The sequence below is a fragment of the Euphorbia lathyris genome, chromosome 7 (genome assembly GCF_963576675.1).
Source record: "Euphorbia lathyris chromosome 7, ddEupLath1.1, whole genome shotgun sequence".
Classification (NCBI taxonomy): domain Eukaryota; kingdom Viridiplantae; phylum Streptophyta; class Magnoliopsida; order Malpighiales; family Euphorbiaceae; genus Euphorbia; species Euphorbia lathyris.
The window spans coordinates 21,438,378-21,456,761 of record NC_088916.1 but is presented as its reverse complement, the minus strand read 5'-3'; the positions used below and the strand labels follow the sequence as shown (position 1 = coordinate 21,456,761).

Genomic DNA, 18,384 nt, shown 5'->3' with positions numbered 1-18,384 from the left:
AGCTCCATCTTCAAGCGTTTGTTCTGAAGATGACTTTTCTTCTATTATACTGAGTTACACTTCACTCAGCTTGTGCTGTGTTCTCATGCTGACTTCGTCATGTCTTACTTTTTATTTCTGTTTGCATGTATACTTATACTCAACATTGAACAAATATATTAGTATAATCAAATCAAAGCACTTAAATTTATTTGCCTCTTAATCATGGTTTAACTTAAATCATTTTGTCAAATCAAAATCATGTGGAAAGGTGTTTCAACAGTAAATACATAAGTGGCAACACAGTAATTTCTGGAAAGGGACAGAAAACTGATGGTCTTATTCCAAGGTTCATTTGTGTAGGAAATCACCCCACACGACGTGTGAGTGAACCCACATGTGTGGGCCACTCCACATGGCGTGTGGCTGCCTTCTGACTTCAGCGAGCGAATTCGTTCTTCTTAGTTCCCCGTGCCACCTCCTTTAGAACCAGAACCAGCTCCACACGGGGCGTGGAAGGTCTGACACGCTGTGTGGGATAATTTTGCCCCTTTTCTCCATGTGCTCGTCCGTGCTTCGTTTCTCACCCGACTCCCTTCGTCCGGACTTGAACCCTTGAAGGAGATGTCCCACATCATTTTGTTCCTTATTCTGCACCAATTGTATATCAGTTGGTTCTAAAAATATATATCATATTTTATATGATTTAATAATAGAAATGGAGATTAAGAGCCCGTTTGTTTTACCTACTGTTTGTTGTTGGAAAAATCTGATTTGCCAAAAAGAAGAGATTCTCTGCTTTTATAAAAAACTAATTTTCGGGTGTAAAAGGCAAACAGAAGATCACTAACCAAACATCTAAATCTCTCTCTTTTGAAGTGAAAAGATAAATAGAAGCATGAAAAGGAGCAACCAAAACCCCTAATATTTATAAATTTGACGAAATATTTGAATTTGTTTTGTCCAACTCGTACAAAAGACAATATATTTTCAAATTTGTTTATTAAAAAAACTCACGTCTAATCCTATGTTTGTGATATGTTATTAATGACTGATAAAATTGTGCACATGTGAAGCGTAGATGACAAGATTCTTGACCGAGAGAACAGTTAGATGAATAATTTTTTAAATTGATCCAACTTGTCAGCGTTAGAGGTAAGATTGCTCTTAACTGCCAATGTTATGAATAAAATTACACAATTTTAAATGTTAAGAGTAAAATTATTTCTAACTGTAACGTTAAGGGTATTTAAAAAAAAAAAGAAAAGAAAAAAGAAAAAAGAAATTCCTTAATAAAATGAACATATCAAATTGTACAAAATTTGAGTCTTTTTTATCTAACCGCGTACCTTTCCTTTTTCTATCTTTTATGTGCATTTGGGGATGGGTGGAACGGTGGTCACCCCCCTTCTTAAATTTGCCACAAAAAGCAAACTTTGTTGCCCTTTTTAAGACCCACTCACACTTCCTCTCCCACTCTCTCTTACCCACGCGCTCATTATTCTCGTTTGCCACCCCTCCCATCTTCTTCACCATTGGACCGTGTTTTACACGCTCCTAAAATCCTCAACTGTCCCTTTAGATTTTTAACCGCCAAATGTACAGTAATCAAATCTTGAAAACGATGACGTTGCGTCTCTTTATGGCTTCCACGAGCCACTATCACTTTATGTCACCGCTCCCTCTCTTCCCTCTTCATGCGTACAGTACCTTATCCTCAATTGATCGCCGTTTAATGTATTTCAATCTAACGGCTAGGATTGATTTCACTTCATCCAACGGTCGAGATATTGGGGAAGGTCGGTTGTATGTACGCATCTGTTGTTTGTAATTATATGAAGAAAAAAGGAGAAAAACCAGTTTCTGTTGAGAAAAACACACAATAAAGAAAAAAGGAAGGACAAGATTTTCTCTGTTCCGCCATTAAAGCAACATCAAAGCTCCTGGACTGTTCGTTCTATTCGGAAGCAGATGCAACCCACACCGTCCAGTAGCGGAAATTTTAGTGGCGGTGGTGGTGGCGGTGGCGGTGTTGCTTCTGGTGAATTGAATCGAATTGGACTCGCCCGCTTCCGTTCAGCTCCAGCCACTTGGTTAGAAGCACTTCTTGAAGGTGAAGAAGACGAAGAAGAGGAGGAAACATTAAAACCTAACCAGAGCTTGACTCAGTTGCTATCTTCCAACACTCCTGCTAGTAGGAATTCTGTTCCTTTTGGTTCTTCCTCTTCTGTTGAACACGGTAATTTGTTTGAACCGTTGGGTTTCCAGAGGCAAAACAGCTCTCCTGCTGATTTCCTTGGAAATTCTGGGATTGAAGGTGATGGATATTTTCCTAATTTTGGGATTCCGTCAAATTATGACTACATGTCACCGAGTATTGATGTTTCCTCGTCTACTAAAAGGACTAGAGAGGCGGAGTTGCTTGACCCTTCAGCTAAATATCCATCTGTATCGGTAAAAATAATTTAGGCTTTGTGCATCATTGTTCAGTTTAGAAATGAAGATTTAGCTGGTAGTAATGGTATTAATTTGTTGAAATTTTGTGGTCATATCGATTATCGATTGATTAGAAAGGAGGACAAACTACCCAAGTACCTGGGAGAGGGTGTGGTTTGATGGACATGGATATGGATAAGCTTCTGGAGGATTCAGTGCCTTGTAGAGTTCGTGCGAAGCGAGGATGTGCTACACATCCTCGAAGTATTGCAGAAAGGGTAAGCTGAAACACTCTATTGCCTACAAATTACACTTTAGTGTTTGATGTTAGTCCTCAATGAGCTTTTATGTATTCATGATCTAGGTTCGAAGAACTCGAATTAGTGACAGAATAAGGAAGCTTCAGGAACTTGTTCCCAATATGGATAAGGTAACTTATTCTATCAAAAATTTGAAATTACTTTGGATGAGAATTACTATGAAACATGAATCAGCATACTTTTAGTAGTAGGAAGAAATTGTTGAAGCTGGTCTTTCATTATCTGTAGTAATATACTCTTTTGATGCTTTTGTTAGTAGCTAAAGGAAAAAAAAACAAAAACAAATTATCCTAGTTGTCAACATAGAAGTGAGCCTATCCAAGAATGACACGTTGCAGTTATATGGCTCATAAGGATATCCATATTTTCAGTATTTTTAGTTTAATTTTTTTACATTTGGTTTAATTATTATCTGTGATACTGCTTTTTGCATTCCAGTTCCTGTTGATCCTTAGCTTACTTATATATCTTGTTGTGCTTTCATTTCCTTTAGGATGAAATAGAAGTATATGAAGTAAAGTGCCCAAACTGAAATTAAGTAAAGGAAATTCTTTACACCTTCTTAAACACTTAGAATCAGACACTTATGAGTTGCATCTCTCCTTAGGCAAGTTTGTCTCTGAAGGAAGTTTTTATGTGAATTGACAGCAAAGAGAAAGTCCTATATATTGAGAAAGGATTCTTGAAACTTTTTTAATAAAACGGAATTGCTAATGTAATTATCAAATCCAAAAACGTTCTAACTCGATATGAGGGTATCTTTTGGAGTAAAGGTTAATATTGGTGTTTACTTGAGTGCTGAAGTCACAAATCATATTATTGTACTTCAAGAACTATAGAAGTGAGAGAATTTGATACTTTTGTGTCTTGCTCCTTGGAATTAATGTACATCAACTATTAATGAAATGAACTTGTTGATGTTCTCTCTCGATCGCTAATTCGTTTCCCTTGAGATAAGATAAGAATATTTATGTTCACTCGATCATTACATTTCTATTTTATGCAGTTTCCAAGCATTTACTTTAAGAGTATAGGAACATCCCACCCTTATCCTACTGTTGACACCACCTAGATATGTTTTTAAAAATATGTTCCCTTTTGCTTTGCTCATATTCATCAAAAAGTGAAGACCAATATAGCTTGTCATTTCTACCCTCGTAGATGATATCTCTACAAAAGTACAAGTCCTAACTTTCCTTTTCTCACTATATATGCTTGCTGCTGTGGGAAGTCTTGGCCCTTCCTAAATTGGTTAGGAAATTGTTTCTTTGAGTTTAGTTCTTTGTTGCATATCAATTTATTTTTTGGAAGGTGCGACTCTTTCTGAATATTCAACTCGACATTGCCTTACTGTGACAGGAGAAATAATGATCAATGCAAATCTTTTGCAAGTTATTTCCCACACAATCATTATGCTATGCTAATAAGTATCTTCACTATTTTTAATGTTAAGAAGGTGATGAGAAATCTTATGAAGGTATGCAATTTTGATTGTTCCAAGATTATTTGATTCCATCAACCAGAAAATTACAAGTTACATCCATTTGCAAATAATTTGAGCAAGTCTATTGGGTTTGTGTTACTCCTTGCATGTATTGGGGTAAAGTGCATTGGCTGTTGCTGAACTTTTTTTATAAATATCGGAATTGCTATAAAGCTCAAGTCCAGTGACAAAATTCCCAAGTTCACTTTCATATTAGAAACTATTTAAGCCAGAATCGGAGGACCAATTTGTTAATGCCTCATGGGCATCCACATAAATATATCTGAATTGCTATAAGCTCAATTCGAGTGACAAAACTCCCAAGTTCACTTTCATATTAGAAACTATTTAAGCCAGAATTGGAGGACCAATTTGTTAATGCTGCATGGGCATCCACATAAATACACTTATACTGATGTGGGTGATATGACACTAAAATAGATTTAGAAGAAAACATTTTATTACTCTCTAGTGGCATTTTCATTGGTTGTCAAATTCTAGGCTCAAGTGACTTCTCTAAAAATGAAACTGAAAGTGAAGGGGCTGTGTGGCACGTATTTAACTTCACAACATTTTCTGAACTTACTGAAAAGTTCAGATATGTTCAGGTGTACTGTGATAGCTTTTGTGGCAAATGAAAAATGCTTAAGAGTTAAGCCTAGAAAAGTTCTGCTCTCCGCTGAGAAAATATATTTGAAGTTAAAGATAATATGTATGGTGACTAATCTCTCGGTATTGTTCCAACTGCTTACTCCTATTATTTATCATTATTTAGAAATTGTAATTGCCAACTAATGAGGGGTTTAGTACTAAATAACCTATTGTTTTCCAAGAATTATAGGTTTGGTTTTACTTACCATAGTTCAGAATTAATTTAGAATTTTCCGTAGGAAAATACCTTAGCTTCAACTAGCATGGGTTTAATTGGTGGACTATAAAGATGTGTGTCCGACTAATAATCTAAGGCAATCTACTTTTTAGGGTACCAAAAATAATTAAGAAATTCTATAGCAACTTATTTTTTAGATGACTACTGAGTCTCTTAAGCAATAATTTAGAAATTCTAATTGTCAACAAATGGATGGTGTAGCGCTGAACGACCAAATATTCCAATAATCATTTGTTTTTTTACCTCTCATAGTTTAGAGTCTTCCTTAGCATGGGTTTGATAATGGGCAACGAAGATGTGTCCCTTACTACTAATAATCTAAAACTATCTTCTTTATATTGTACTGAAACATTCCTATAGTAATTTTTTGAAGGACACGGTTATCAAAATTGTGTCTTAAATGCAAGGCTTTAAGACTGCTTGCTTTAGCATCTTTGGTGATCCAATTGTAATTCATAAGTTTTATTGATAATTTCAGATGTTGTTTATATTGATTTTGACCTGTTTGTTTAATTTGCTAACCATTTTCCATACTAATGACTAGAATTTAATTTGATTACTAATTTAACTTTTTGAGGGCGAGCCTTGGCGCAACGGTAAAACGTTGTTGTCGTGTGACCGAAGGTCACGGGTTCGAGTCTTAGGAGCGGCCTCTTGCCAAAAAAATTGGCAAGGGAAGGCTTGCCCCCAGTACACCCTTGTGGTGGGACCCCTCCTCGGACCCTCGCTTAGCGGGGACGCGTAATGCACCGGGCCGCCCTTTTTACTAATTTAACTTTTTCCCATCAGAATTTTCAAGGAAATGAATTATTCATACTTTTTATTTTTTTGTGTTAAAAGTGCACATCATTTAATGTGCGTTTGTATAATTGTTGTGTTGTTAATAGAACATAAGACATGTGAAAAGTATTCTTTTTTTTTATACTCCAAGTAATTGGGTAGTACCTATTCCGCCTCAGTTCACTACACATCAAAATATTCCTTGTCTGACTTGATCTTAAATTTGGAGGGATATGGATAGTCGATTTCAAAACCCATCCTATGCCCCATTGCCATCCCTAATTAAGTGGGTTGAATAACTTCCAACTAGGTTGCACTTGATAGTTAAATCTTGTTCATCGTTCTAGGCAAGTAGATTGTCAAATCAGGGTAGTATATGCCACATTGCATGGTTTAAAGGCCTAATGCTAAAACTTTAACATAGTAATAGAATGTGTATACAAAAAAACTACCCTAGTAAGTAGAATAAATATTATGTATATTCATTTGGAACACATGAACATACATATTGATTTTCTTAGAAGAAAGAAAATCCATGTAGCACCACTAGTTAAAACAAGCATTTCTTGTATGGTTTTGTATATTCCTTAACATATGCATATTTTTCATTTTCCCTACTAGATGAGCTAAAAGTATAATAAATGATGTATACTAGTCTGAAGTTGATAAAATTAAAGAATTGGATAAAAGGTGAAAAATAATGCAAACTTTAGCATTGTTTTTGGATATGAAGCCTTATTTCTATCAATTAATTGTGATATAAAATTCACACAAGTTGATGACTTTAGTCAGTATAACTTAAATCTATTTTTATGCCTAGATTTCACATAAAATTGACCCAACTTATTATAAGGGTTGTGATTGATAAAAATCAAAATTTGCAAAAAAGGATCGAGACCACGAGAAATATGTAAAATCATTCTCTCGAGGTTTCCTTGCCGAACAAGAAGCAATGGCTTTGAGTGGAGCTTCTCAAGGGCAATAGAAGACCATGGCCCTCCAGATTGGTAGGAGTCCATCAATGTATAGTAGACCTTGGATAGAACTACATAAGAATCTATATATTGTTATATTTCCTTTTAGTTTGCCTCTAGCTCCACAAGAAGAGAAAGGAAAAAGAAAAAAAGAAATTATGTGCTTCTGGGAGCCGTTAATCAATGGTGTCCAGTATTCTTGTTTACTATCTTATTGTATAATATTGTCGTTCCCAACTCATTTTAGATGCATTGACTATAGAAACACAGTACATTTTGTGCCCTTGGCTAAAAAATAAAAAAGAGAACTTGTGCAACTTTTTGATGAATGCAGGCCATCATTGATCAGAAACCTCAAATTCTAATATGTTGTATGTTTGTATGTTATCACACTAACATAACTTTTATAATACCAAAATATCAGTATCTTTTTACAGATTATTTTGCATAACTTCCTCTTCGTTTCAACTCCATATGTTCATGTTTCAGTTAGCCTATGATAGAACTCATCAAATTTGCATTCTGTAAGTTCATCTTCCCCCATTCTTAGGTGTTTGGCATTATCTGATGCCGGTTTTGATCACATGGACCTTAATGACCATGTAGTATTTGGTCATTCACCATTAGATCTAGGCTTATTAAAATCAAATGGTGGAGATTCAAAACATCCTAAGGCTTAGATTTAATAAGCTTAGATCTAACGGTTAATGATCAAATTCATTTGGTCATTAAGGTGCATGTGAACATTCCTGTATCTAATGCAGAGGTGCATCGGGAGATAGTAGTGTTATGAAAGATTAGGATCAGTGTTCATATGAGCTCCACTCTAGTCAAAATTGAGTTGAACACTACTCAGTGCATCATCATTAGCACCATTTTCATCTTCCCTGAATAGATTAGTAGTTGAAGTTTGGAATTTTGAAACAAATAATGTAATAATGGCTAAGATAATGAGCAATGAGCAAAGTATCATATTCTTAAGGGTGTCATGCTGTCATGAGTACATAAAGGTCTTGCTTTGCAAGGGATGCGGGAGTTCCTACCGTACACCTACTATTCAAATCGTACGATTGAAATTAATATTCTTCTGGTCGTGATTGTAAGAACCTTGCCTTCATTAGTCAATATGAAAAATAATCTGAAGGTAATTAATAGTGCGTGATCTTATTATATGTTATGTTGCATATAACTTTGCGTTCCAGAATAATTATTGGTCCATGACTTTCGAACTGTTCCCTTATGAAATTTATTCAATTGACTTATTAAATAATTTTAAAATTATTTTGGAGCTGCTAAGCTGCTCTTGAGCCCTATATACAAAAATGATCACTTGCGAACATCCATTTACCAGTTTGATTTGATCATGCAATGCATATACTATGGCTTTTCATTTGTAGCCCTAAATGGTTTTATTTCGTGTAAAATAACATCACTTCAGAGGGTTTTTTCTAGCCTGGTGTTTTGGTACCTTGCCTTTTCTCTGCTGCTTTCATTTCATCTTTATTGACCTAGGCCCCTTTCTCATTTAGCAGTTTGCCTCTGCTTGGTGCCGAAATATATCTTGAATTTGGAAAGCACTTGACCAGTGCAATCCTTTTCAAGGGAACTTTCAATTGTATGAGTTGTGTTTGTGGATGGGTGTTCAGTAACTTTGGGGCTTATATGCCGGCAGAGCTTCAAACTAAATTCTTAAGATGCACTATGCCTACACTATATGTGCAACAAATCCTTACTATGCTAGGTTTAAAATTGAAACAACAGTTTGTTGATGAGAAAAGAAAAATTATTAACTTCATCACCCACTTGTCTTTAATTTTTGTTTTATATGAACCAGATCGTAACAAATGAATTGGATATCTCCATGAATGTTAGTATCTAGTCATTTGACTTGAGCTATTGTCTTTCTTACATGCAGCAAACAAACACTGCAGATATGTTAGATGAGGCGGTGGAGTACGTTAAGTTTCTTCAAAAGCAGATTCAGGTATTCCCCATGCTAACCTTCTTTTTAGAATTGTGATTCACTCGAAGGTACTTGAGTAAAAGTTCTGAGTACTGAAGGCAAAAAATTGAGTGTAGTTGATTTGAACATGGCAGGAACTGACAGAACATCAAAGGCGATGCACATGCGCGGTCAAAGAATAGAATAATAGGATGCACGTGCGTGGTCAAAGAATAGAATAATAGGAAGGCGGTAACTCGTTCTGATCCATTTTTCTAGTGTAATTGTCAGATATATAGAGAGTTTGTAGTTAATTTTGTTAAAAAGATTGATAAAGTGAAAGCACATTTTAGCATCTAGTGGATCACAGTTTTCCTTAATGTATAGATTTAAGGAGTAATGGAGGCAGCCTAGCCTGGTTGCCTATTTATAGTGCATAATTAAGGATTGCCATTGCCAATTCTACACTTTGACTTGGTATGGTTGTAGTTGTATAATGTTGTACAACAATAATGAACATGTTCTTCAACTTACTTACACTCTTTGTTATCATATATTACTTAGAAATATGCATTTTGCTAAATATATTGGCTGGATGATGTTCATGTTCAGTACTTGAGTTAGTTTTATAGTGTAAAGATTGCGATAATTGTGTTATGTATTTATCGATATTCTTGACAATTATTTGGCAATTATTTGGAAGTGTTTGTTCTTTCTATATGTAATGTGTTTGACAACCAAGAAATCAGGTTTCTTGCTTTGCAACAACTTGGTGCTTCTCCAGACTTCACCTGAAATAATTTATTAGGAGATATTTTTCTGATGGCCTTTTATCAGCACCCATGTAGATCTGAAAGATCTGCATTTTGGACATATTTATGTTTGGAATCCTGCAAATCGGATTTGGAATTCCATTTTCTTCGGATCTTACGAGTCTTGGAATACGAAGTTGAATTGAAGGAGAAATGATTAGTTCTTTGCTAACTGTGAACATAAATTTGAGAATTACAGTGCTGTTAGAATATGCATGTTTTGTATTAAAAGAATCACCTCTTTCAAATTACTTCTTTGAAACTGTTGGCGTTAGTCCTTGCGTCTTGTTGTTATTGGCTTTTGTGAAGGGCTGTAATCAGCCTGTTCATGCTTGGTGTTCATACTTGGCGCATTTGAAAATTAACGAGCTCGATTCAACACCCTGTTCGTGAACTGCTCGCGAGTAGCGAGTTTGTTCACTAACTTCGCTCATGTTGAATATTTTGACTTACGAATAAGTGATGATTTTTTTTTTTTTTTGTCTTTTTGAAATGTCTCAAATTTTCTATATGCAAGCTAATGAATAATGATGATTCCTTGCTTTAACAGTTACTTAATCTAATAAGGTCAGGATTCTTGCTTTGCTTTCATATATACATTATATATTATCCACGGCACTACATTCTGAAACTTATCTTAACTCTTATAGCTTTTGTCATTTTTAAGTGAACCAATATTTGTAATTTCAATCCCATATTTTAATGTTCAACTCTTCATTACTGTTATGGCACGTCTTCAACTTCAATATTCAATTAAGAATTATTACTCTATATAAGCCATTATCAGATTGAAACTATTGTAATCTTGTATTTTATGTTCTAGTTTCCTTCTGCTTAATTAGTGCTTTCAAATTGCAAAGCAAACAATGAATTGGATGCCATTTCTTGTACTGTTAATTGTATTGATTTCAGCAAGTAGTTCAAAAGCAGGTTCCATATCCGTATACTGGAGTCAGAACGGAAATGAAGGAACACTAGCAGAAACCTGTGCCACTGGAAATTACAAATATGTCAATCTAGCTTTTGTAGCAACATTAATCTTGCTGGTCATTGTGGTCCTTACAGCAATGCCTGCACTAACTTAACTTCCGATATTAAATCATGTCAATCCAAAGGCATCAAAGTAATTCTTTCCATTGGAGGTAGTGCTGGTGCTTACTCCTTGGCTTCTTCTTCTGATGCTAAACAAGTTGCTACCTACATCTGGAACAATTTCTTGTCCGGAAAATCTTCAACTCGTCCCCTCGGTCCTGCTATTCTTGATGGTGTTGATTTCGACATCGAAGGAGGAACCGGCCTCTACTGGGATGATCTTGCAAGGTACCTTTCAGCATACAGCAAGAAAGGTAACAAAGTGTACCTAACTGCAGCACCTCAATGCCCATTCCCTGATGCATCAGTTGGAAAAGCGTTGCAAACAGGCCTTTTCGCTTACGTTTGGGTTGAATTCTACAACAACCCGCCTTGCTAATACTCGGCTAGTTCAATTACCAATCTAGAAGATGCATGGAAGCAATGGAGATCTGATATTCCGGCAAATAAGATTTTCTTGGGGTTGCCTGCAGCTCTTGAAGCTGCAGGCAGCAGTTTCATTCCGGTCCTTGATCTCACATCAAAAGTGCTTCATGCTATTAAAAGTTCAACTAAGTATGGAGGTGCAATGCTATGGTCAAAGTATTACAATGATCAGACTGGATACAGTTCTTCCATCAAGAATCACGTCTGAAATTAATAAATATTGTTCTCCATATATATTACTTCAATTTGATCATCTAATTATCAAGTTTACAATTTAGATCAAATATCCCACATGCTTTCTCGACATGATAACACGACTTATATAGATAATTCGATTGACACAATACGCTTGACATGTTAAAGGACATGTCGTAGTGGGGTCAATGAGGCATACAATGGATAGAAGAACCATCTACAAGGTGAAGGGTGCAATCCTTGGGAGCTAAACAGCAATTGATGCAGGATGGAGTTAATTTATTGCTGCCGGTGGATTCACAGGTCATGTAATCTACTTGCAAGCAATAAAGAGGACAAGCTCTGGCTCTCATCATCAATATCCCTACTCGATCATCAATCAAATCAAGCAAAATTTATAATCTGCAACAATTAAATTATGGTTCTTAATTACAAAACATTGAAACATTATACAAAAGTAGAAGAAAAATGACAAAAGAAACTCTGGTATGAGGCATGCTAGCTGTTCCACTACTTTTTTCTTCGAGGAGATAGATTTTTCTCATTTTTAATTGTACTTTGTTTTTTATATATATATATGTGATTGAATGTCATTTTTGTCAATTCCACAACCAATAGCATGCATTTTAAGTGTGATTACAAGATAATGCTGTCAAAGTCAACAATACTTCACTAACACTTATCACTTAAACTCAAAGTCAATAATACTTTTCTTAAAAAAAAAAAAAAAAAAAAGTCAACAATACTTCACTAACACTTTATCACTTAAACTAATGAGGGGTAAATTTCATATATAGTATACGACTTTCATTTTTACCTACTGTATACCATAATGTGAAGACATTTTATAAGTTCGTATAGCATCTTTGATATTAAAAAAATCGCCTCTTTCGAATTACTTTTTTTAAACTGTTGGCGTTAGTCCTTGTGTTTCGTTGTGTTATTGACTTTTGTGTAAGGTTGTAATCAAGTCGAGTTTTGGCCTATTCATACTCTGTTTATTAGAAAATTAACGAGCGCAAGCTGTTTGTGAGTACGTTCACTAGCTTTGCTTGTAAGTAACTTGTTAAATATTTTAGGTTACGAATAAGTGTTTTTTTTTGTCTTTTAACTCGAATTAAGTGTTAGCAAATAAATTATACGAATAAATACTTAAATGTATTCTTGTCTCAAAAAAAAAAATTAAATATATTAATTTTATGTGTTGAAATAGGTTAAAAAAGACTGTAATTTTAAGTTACATTAAATGTTTTTGAAATGTCTCAAATTTCTCTATGCTAGCTAATAAATAATGATGATGATGCCTTGCTTTAACAGTTAATCTAATAAGGTCAGGATTCTTGCTTTGCTTTCATGTATATGTAGACATAATATTATCCAGGGCACTGCATTCTGAAACTTATGTCGTTTGGTTCGCAGAATAGAGAGAAAATAGAATAGTAATTCCTAAAGAATGATTATTCCCACCTTTAGTTGAATTTTTTCCATAGAATTTCTATTCCTTGTTTTTGTGGAATAGTCATTCCTCATTTTAACTAAGGAATAGTTATTCCTCAAACTATATTTTTGTAATGTATAAAAGCACCCTCTATTAAATCTTTAATCTTCTCTCTATCTAATTTCTCAAATCCTATAAATTTTGGCAAATCCATAATTTATAAAAAGAACGTGAAAATTGGAAAAATGGGGAAAGCGTTAAAAAAAATGTAAAAATGCGAAAAATATGAAACACGAAAAACGTGAATAACTCGAAAACGTTACAAAACACGAAAAACATTAAAACATGAACAAACGCGAAAAAGTGCAAACACACGAAAAAAACACAAAACAAGATTAACACGAAAAAGTGACAAAACGTGGAAAAATATGAAAAACACGAAAATGTGAAAAAATGTTAAAACATAAAAACGTGACAAAAAGTGAAAATACGAAAATGTGAAAAACGCAAATAAAGCACGAAAACATGAGAAAACGCAAAAAAACACGAAAAACGTGAATAACATTAAAAATAACAAAATGCGAAAAAAGGAAAAAACCGAAAAACAAAAACTTAAAAACACGAAAAATGAAACAAAAAATAACTTGAATAACACAAAAACGTGACAAAACGCGAAAAATACAAAATTGTGAACAAACGCAAAAAAAAATAAATCCAAAAACGCAAAAATATGGAAAAACGTTATAAACACATTTTTTTCACATTTTCGTGTTTTTAACGTTTTCGTGTTTTTCGCTTTTTTCCATGTTTTTACAATTTTCGTTTTTTCCATTTTTTTTCATGTTTTCCTATTTTTAACATTTTTTTCCATATCGTGAATTTCGCATTTTTCCACTTTTGTGCTTTCACGTTTTTAACATTTTTTTTTGCGTTTTTTCACGTTTTCAATATTTTTTTAACGTTTTTTCTGTTTTTCATGTTTTTAATGTTTTTTTTTTATTTTCGTGTTTTTTTCCATCTTTCATGTTTCCAATTTTTTATATAGATTTTTAAAAATAATATGTATTAAATATTTGAATAATTTATAGTAAATTAAAATTTTAAAAGAAATAAGAAATTACATTTGAGGGCAATGCTATTTTTTTTTAATAAAAAGTTATCTATTCCATTCTATCTTAGCCTGTCAACCAAACATGAGAATAGTTATTCTTAAGGAATATCTATTTCATTGTTTGTTATTCTATTCCTTTGGAATAACTATTCTATTCCATTCCGCGAACCAAATGACAGTTTTGAAAAATGAATCAATATTTGTAATTTCAATCTCGTATTTTAATGTTTGACTCTTCATTACTGTTATGGCACGTCTTCACCTTCAACTTCAATATTCAATTAAGAATGTCTCTACTATTACTCTATATAACCCATATTCTAGTTTCTTTCTGCTTAATTAGTGCTTTCAAATGGCAAAGCAAACAATGGATTGGATGCCATTTCTTGTACTGTTAACTGTGTTAATTTCCGCAAGTAGCTCGGAAGCAGGCTCAATATCCATATACTGGCCTCAGAATGGAAATGAGGGAACACTCGGAAGTGGTAGAACCCCTATCTGGAAATTACAAATATGTAAAGTTAGCTTTTCTAGCAACATTCGGAAGTGGTAGAACCCCTATCTGGAAAATCTTCAACTCTCGCCCCCTCGGTCCTGCTGTTCTTGATGGTGTTGATTTCGACATCGAAGGGGGAACCAGCCTCTACTAGGATGATCTTGCAAGGTACCTTTCCTTATACAGCAAGAAAGGCAACAAAGTGTACCTAACTGCTGCACCTCAATGCCCATTCCCAGATGCATCGGTTGGAAAAGCGTTGCAATCAGGCCTTTTCGCTTACGTTTGGGTTCAATTCTACAACAACCCGCCTTGCCAATACTCGGCTAGTTCAATTACCAATCTAGAAGATGCCTGGAAGCAATGGATTGATATTCCGGCAAACAAGATTTTCTTGGGGTTGCCTGCAACTTCTGAAGCTGCAGGCAGCGGTTTCATTCATGTTGCTGATCTCACATCAAAAGTGCTTCCTGCTATTAAAAGTTCAACTAAGTATGGAGATGTAATGCTATGGTCCAAATATTATGATGATCAGACAGGATACAGTTCTTCCATCAAGAATCATGTCTGAAATTTATAAATATTGTTTTCCATATATATTTCTTCAATTTGATCATCTAATTATTAAGTTTACAATTTAGATCAACTGTCGCACATGTTTTCTCTGCACGATAACACAATTTTTATATAATTCGATTAACACAATACGCTTGACATGTTAAACGACATGTCGTAGTGGGGATCAATGAGGCATGCAATAAATAGAAGAACCATCTACACTACAAGGTGAAGAGTGCAATCCATTTTTAATTGTACTTTATTTTTTGGCGTAATACAGCATCAACTCCTAAATCATAAACCCTAAACCTCGAAACGATTTAAAACTTCTAAATTTTGCTCGACATTGCTTCTAATTAAGGACCGTGTGTGAAAAAAAAACACTGATTTTAGCCTTGAAAATTAAAATATTTCATTACAAAATGTTACATAAATCAAATATTTCATTACAATATGTAGCATAAATCAAATATTTCATAAACCAAAAGATCATCCTTTGCTCCAATTAAAGGAACATAAAAAATCATCTTATGGTTTATCCATACAATCTAGAGAAACCAAACTCTCAATGCATAGAAAAGAATCTAAATACATTTCAGAATAAACATTCTTAATCCCAATTTGTTGGATACTTTTGTCTATCATATCACATGAATACACATGTTTATCATAGAATACAAGCTTTTCTCCATCTCTTGAAAACTCCAAAACTTTCCCAAACTTCAGAAAAGAACACAATGGTTGTTGTGTAATAGAGAATAATTTACTCCAAGTAAACTCAACTCGGTCCTTCTTCCTCCAACTAAACCCAACTCGATATTTCTTCCTTCTAACGTATAACTCGACTTTGTCTTCAAGAAAAGAGCAAAAGCCGACATAAAGACAGCCTTCATAAACCTGCAAGTATTCCATGTGATTATATATGATATGATGTTAATGTTGTAAATCATGTTATCGAGTTAGTGTTAGTGTCAGTCGTACCTGCAAACAGGTGAGAAAACCCGGAGTTTCGTAAATAGGTTGAGATACTACGGAGAATGTCTCCTTCTCCAAATCGAAAGCAACAATTATATATGATTGGCGATGACGACATAAGAAATGCAAAGCAGCATCTGCAAAGCAATTTCCAATTTCAGCACCTTGAATAACTCGATATTCAGGGTAGGGAAAATCCTGAATTCTCCTCCAAGTATTCGACTTCAATCCGAAAATCCAAACAGCCTGGCGATTAATTAATGGTCCTTTGATTTCTTTGATTAATACAATCTTGTAATCATCAGCAGGAGAATCATAGCCGATACTAAGTTTGGTTATCCCGCATGTATCATAAGGGATTTCCAAAAGGCAAATCGGAAGTTTCCTGCATTTTTGCACTAGTTAGCTGTATATTTTTTGTTAATTAAAAAAAAAAAATACCATATCCACTCCAAGAAAATAGCTAAGCAACAACTATGATTTCCGGGGAAATAATTTCAGCTGCGAATTACTGGAGGAACAACAAAGGAAATAAAATTTCACAGATGATTTAGTGTTTTAGTTTTTATTTTTTGGAACTGTTTTTTTCCAAACAGGAGGCAAAAAGCATTTATTAAAAATTCGAAACAGTTCATTTTTAGACAAAAATCAACTAATATTCACTGCATAGTTGCATGTCAGTAAAACAGCTAATAGCAGAACGGTTGTATAAATACCCGCCGGTAAATTCAACTGGGGATATTTCCGACAGTAATTAAATTTAAATTGTAGCAAAGCTAAATAGTTTATGTAAAATTGTATTATCGTGTGAGAAATTGAAAGAGTACCTGGATTGCCCCATGGATGGATTCCAAACAGAAAGGCTATAAAAATCATGACCGAGGAGAACCAAACCGTTGCAGTGAGCTTGGAATACCGTGCAAAAGGACGGCAATGGCGGAAAATTGATGAGAGGGAACACTTCTCTGGAGCCATCATTGATGTCTACAACATGAATTTCGGGGTTATTCTTATGCACTGGTGACTGCATTTGATCGACGATGAAAGGGAACATTTGATTGGAGCCATCATAGATGTTTAAAACTTGATTTTTGTGTTTACCAGAAGTACTGTCCGCATTCTGTAACTGGTTTTCTATGTAAATCAGTCTCCTATGAATTCTATTTTTTGATGTTACTTTGATATGAGAGTTGATGAAATACCGGCTACTGATGATGGAATTGAATGCTTTACAAACACATCGGAAACGAAGAAGAGATTTCACCGGTAATCGCATCAGAATTTCAATGATTAATTCTATGGGAAGATCTTCCCAATTCATGGCTGCTGTTCTAGTCTGCTGATAAATTTCCCGGTGAGTAATAGAAGAAAATTTATGCTTTTCCAAGAAGGAAATAGAATAAGAATCCTGCTTGGAAAAGAATCCTATCTGTGTCGGAATTCTCGGTGTTTGTATAGGAATATATATCAACATAATTCTATAATATATCAGCAAATTAATTATATTTGTGTTTTTTTTTTTTAATAAAATGGAGGCGGACGACCTTACACAAAGGAATGCAGGGGACTTGGGTCCAGGCGCTCCAGCCGCCGGAACCACCTTGATTTCGAGTAGTTTCGGTCCTTTATCGATTATTTTTACCGGAGTGTTAAATTAGCCCACAAGATGCCCATTATTATTAAGTGTTATAAAAGTGTTCAAAATTTAAAAAATCTCTCTCTCTCTCTCTCTCTCGGCTACGGTTTATGGTGAAGCGAGTTAGGGATAGATCTAGGGATAGGGTGGCTGTGGGCGGTGAGGGGTTGGCGGCGGTTGAGTTCTGGTCGGATCAGGAGGGGGATATCGGCAGGGAAGGGGGCGACGGCCTGGATGGATGGGGCGCAAGGAGTGAGGAGGGGCTGGAAGGTGGAGGGCGCGCGCATGGTGTGGATCTGGGTGGGGCGCTCGGCGGTTCGGCAGCAGGGGAGGTTAGGGGCGTCGGGAGGGGGATCGTGGGAGAGGATAGGGCGGTGCCGCGGGAGGCGTCTATGCGGCTGGGGGCGGATCTGCGGGATCCGCGGGCATCCGTTGGGGCAAGGCGCCCCTGATCTCGGGGGGAGATGTTGGGCGGGGGGTGCCTGGCGCGGGGCTGTGCGCCGACAGTGCCGGGCACTGCCCGGGTTCTGTCGGCTCCTCTGCCGGGCGGTGGGCTGGGGCTGTCGGCGCAGTGCCTAGCGCGGGCTGTAGGATTCCGGGCAGCGATGGGGCAGCGGCAGGGGGGCAGGCTGTCTCGGGGCAGGATCATTCTAATAAATCGGCTATGGTTGGTGTTGAGGGTGGAGTTCAAGGTCAGGGGAACGCGGTTTCCCCCAGACCTAGGGTTCATATGAATGAGATTGGTAAAAGCTCTTGGAAGGATACGGTTATGGGGGTGGTTGAGGAAGAGCCGGGTATAGAGGAAGTTTTAATGGTGGGAGAATCTGATGATATGTTCTCGG

General features: G+C 35.6%; 2 protein-coding genes and 2 pseudogenes across 2 annotated transcripts; 3 read left to right on the top strand and 1 right to left on the bottom strand.

The window, feature by feature from the left end:
* The first annotated feature begins 1,713 nt into the window (after positions 1 to 1,713).
* On the top strand, positions 1,714 to 9,336 carry LOC136200929 (transcription factor bHLH81-like). The gene is made up of 5 exons (XM_065991429.1): positions 1,714 to 2,433; positions 2,550 to 2,693; positions 2,780 to 2,845; positions 8,777 to 8,845; positions 8,959 to 9,336. Exons 1-5 carry the CDS (start codon positions 1,951 to 1,953, stop codon positions 9,004 to 9,006), a joined length of 810 nt encoding a protein of 269 aa, XP_065847501.1. The 5' UTR covers positions 1,714 to 1,950; the 3' UTR covers positions 9,007 to 9,336.
* A 1,089-nt stretch (positions 9,337 to 10,425) lies between these two features.
* LOC136200650 (hevamine-A-like) lies at positions 10,426 to 11,341 on the top strand (annotated as a pseudogene).
* An 81-nt stretch (positions 11,342 to 11,422) lies between these two features.
* On the bottom strand, positions 11,423 to 11,849 carry LOC136200651 (proteinase inhibitor PSI-1.2). The gene has a single exon (XM_065991073.1). It carries the CDS (start codon positions 11,682 to 11,684, stop codon positions 11,514 to 11,516), a length of 171 nt encoding a protein of 56 aa, XP_065847145.1. The 5' UTR covers positions 11,685 to 11,849; the 3' UTR covers positions 11,423 to 11,513.
* A 2,380-nt stretch (positions 11,850 to 14,229) lies between these two features.
* On the top strand, positions 14,230 to 14,944 carry LOC136236035 (acidic endochitinase-like; annotated as a pseudogene).
* The last annotated feature ends 3,440 nt before the right edge of the window (positions 14,945 to 18,384 follow it).

What these genes read in the sequence shown, in the direction of transcription:
- LOC136200929 (XM_065991429.1), top strand. Translation starts at nt 1,951, where the DNA reads ATGCAACCCACACCGTCCAGTAGCGGAAATTTTAGTGGCGGTGGTGGT. An exon ending in CTCGAAGTATTGCAGAAAGG is followed by an intron (nt 2,694 to 2,779) that starts GTAAGCTGAAAC and finishes TTCATGATCTAG; the next exon opens with GTTCGAAGAACTCGAATTAG. An exon ending in TTCTTCAAAAGCAGATTCAG is followed by an intron (nt 8,846 to 8,958) that starts GTATTCCCCATG and finishes TGAACATGGCAG; the next exon opens with GAACTGACAGAACATCAAAG.
- LOC136200651 (XM_065991073.1), bottom strand. Translation starts at nt 11,684, where the DNA reads ATGATGAGAGCCAGAGCTTGTCCTCTTTATTGCTTGCAAGTAGATTAC.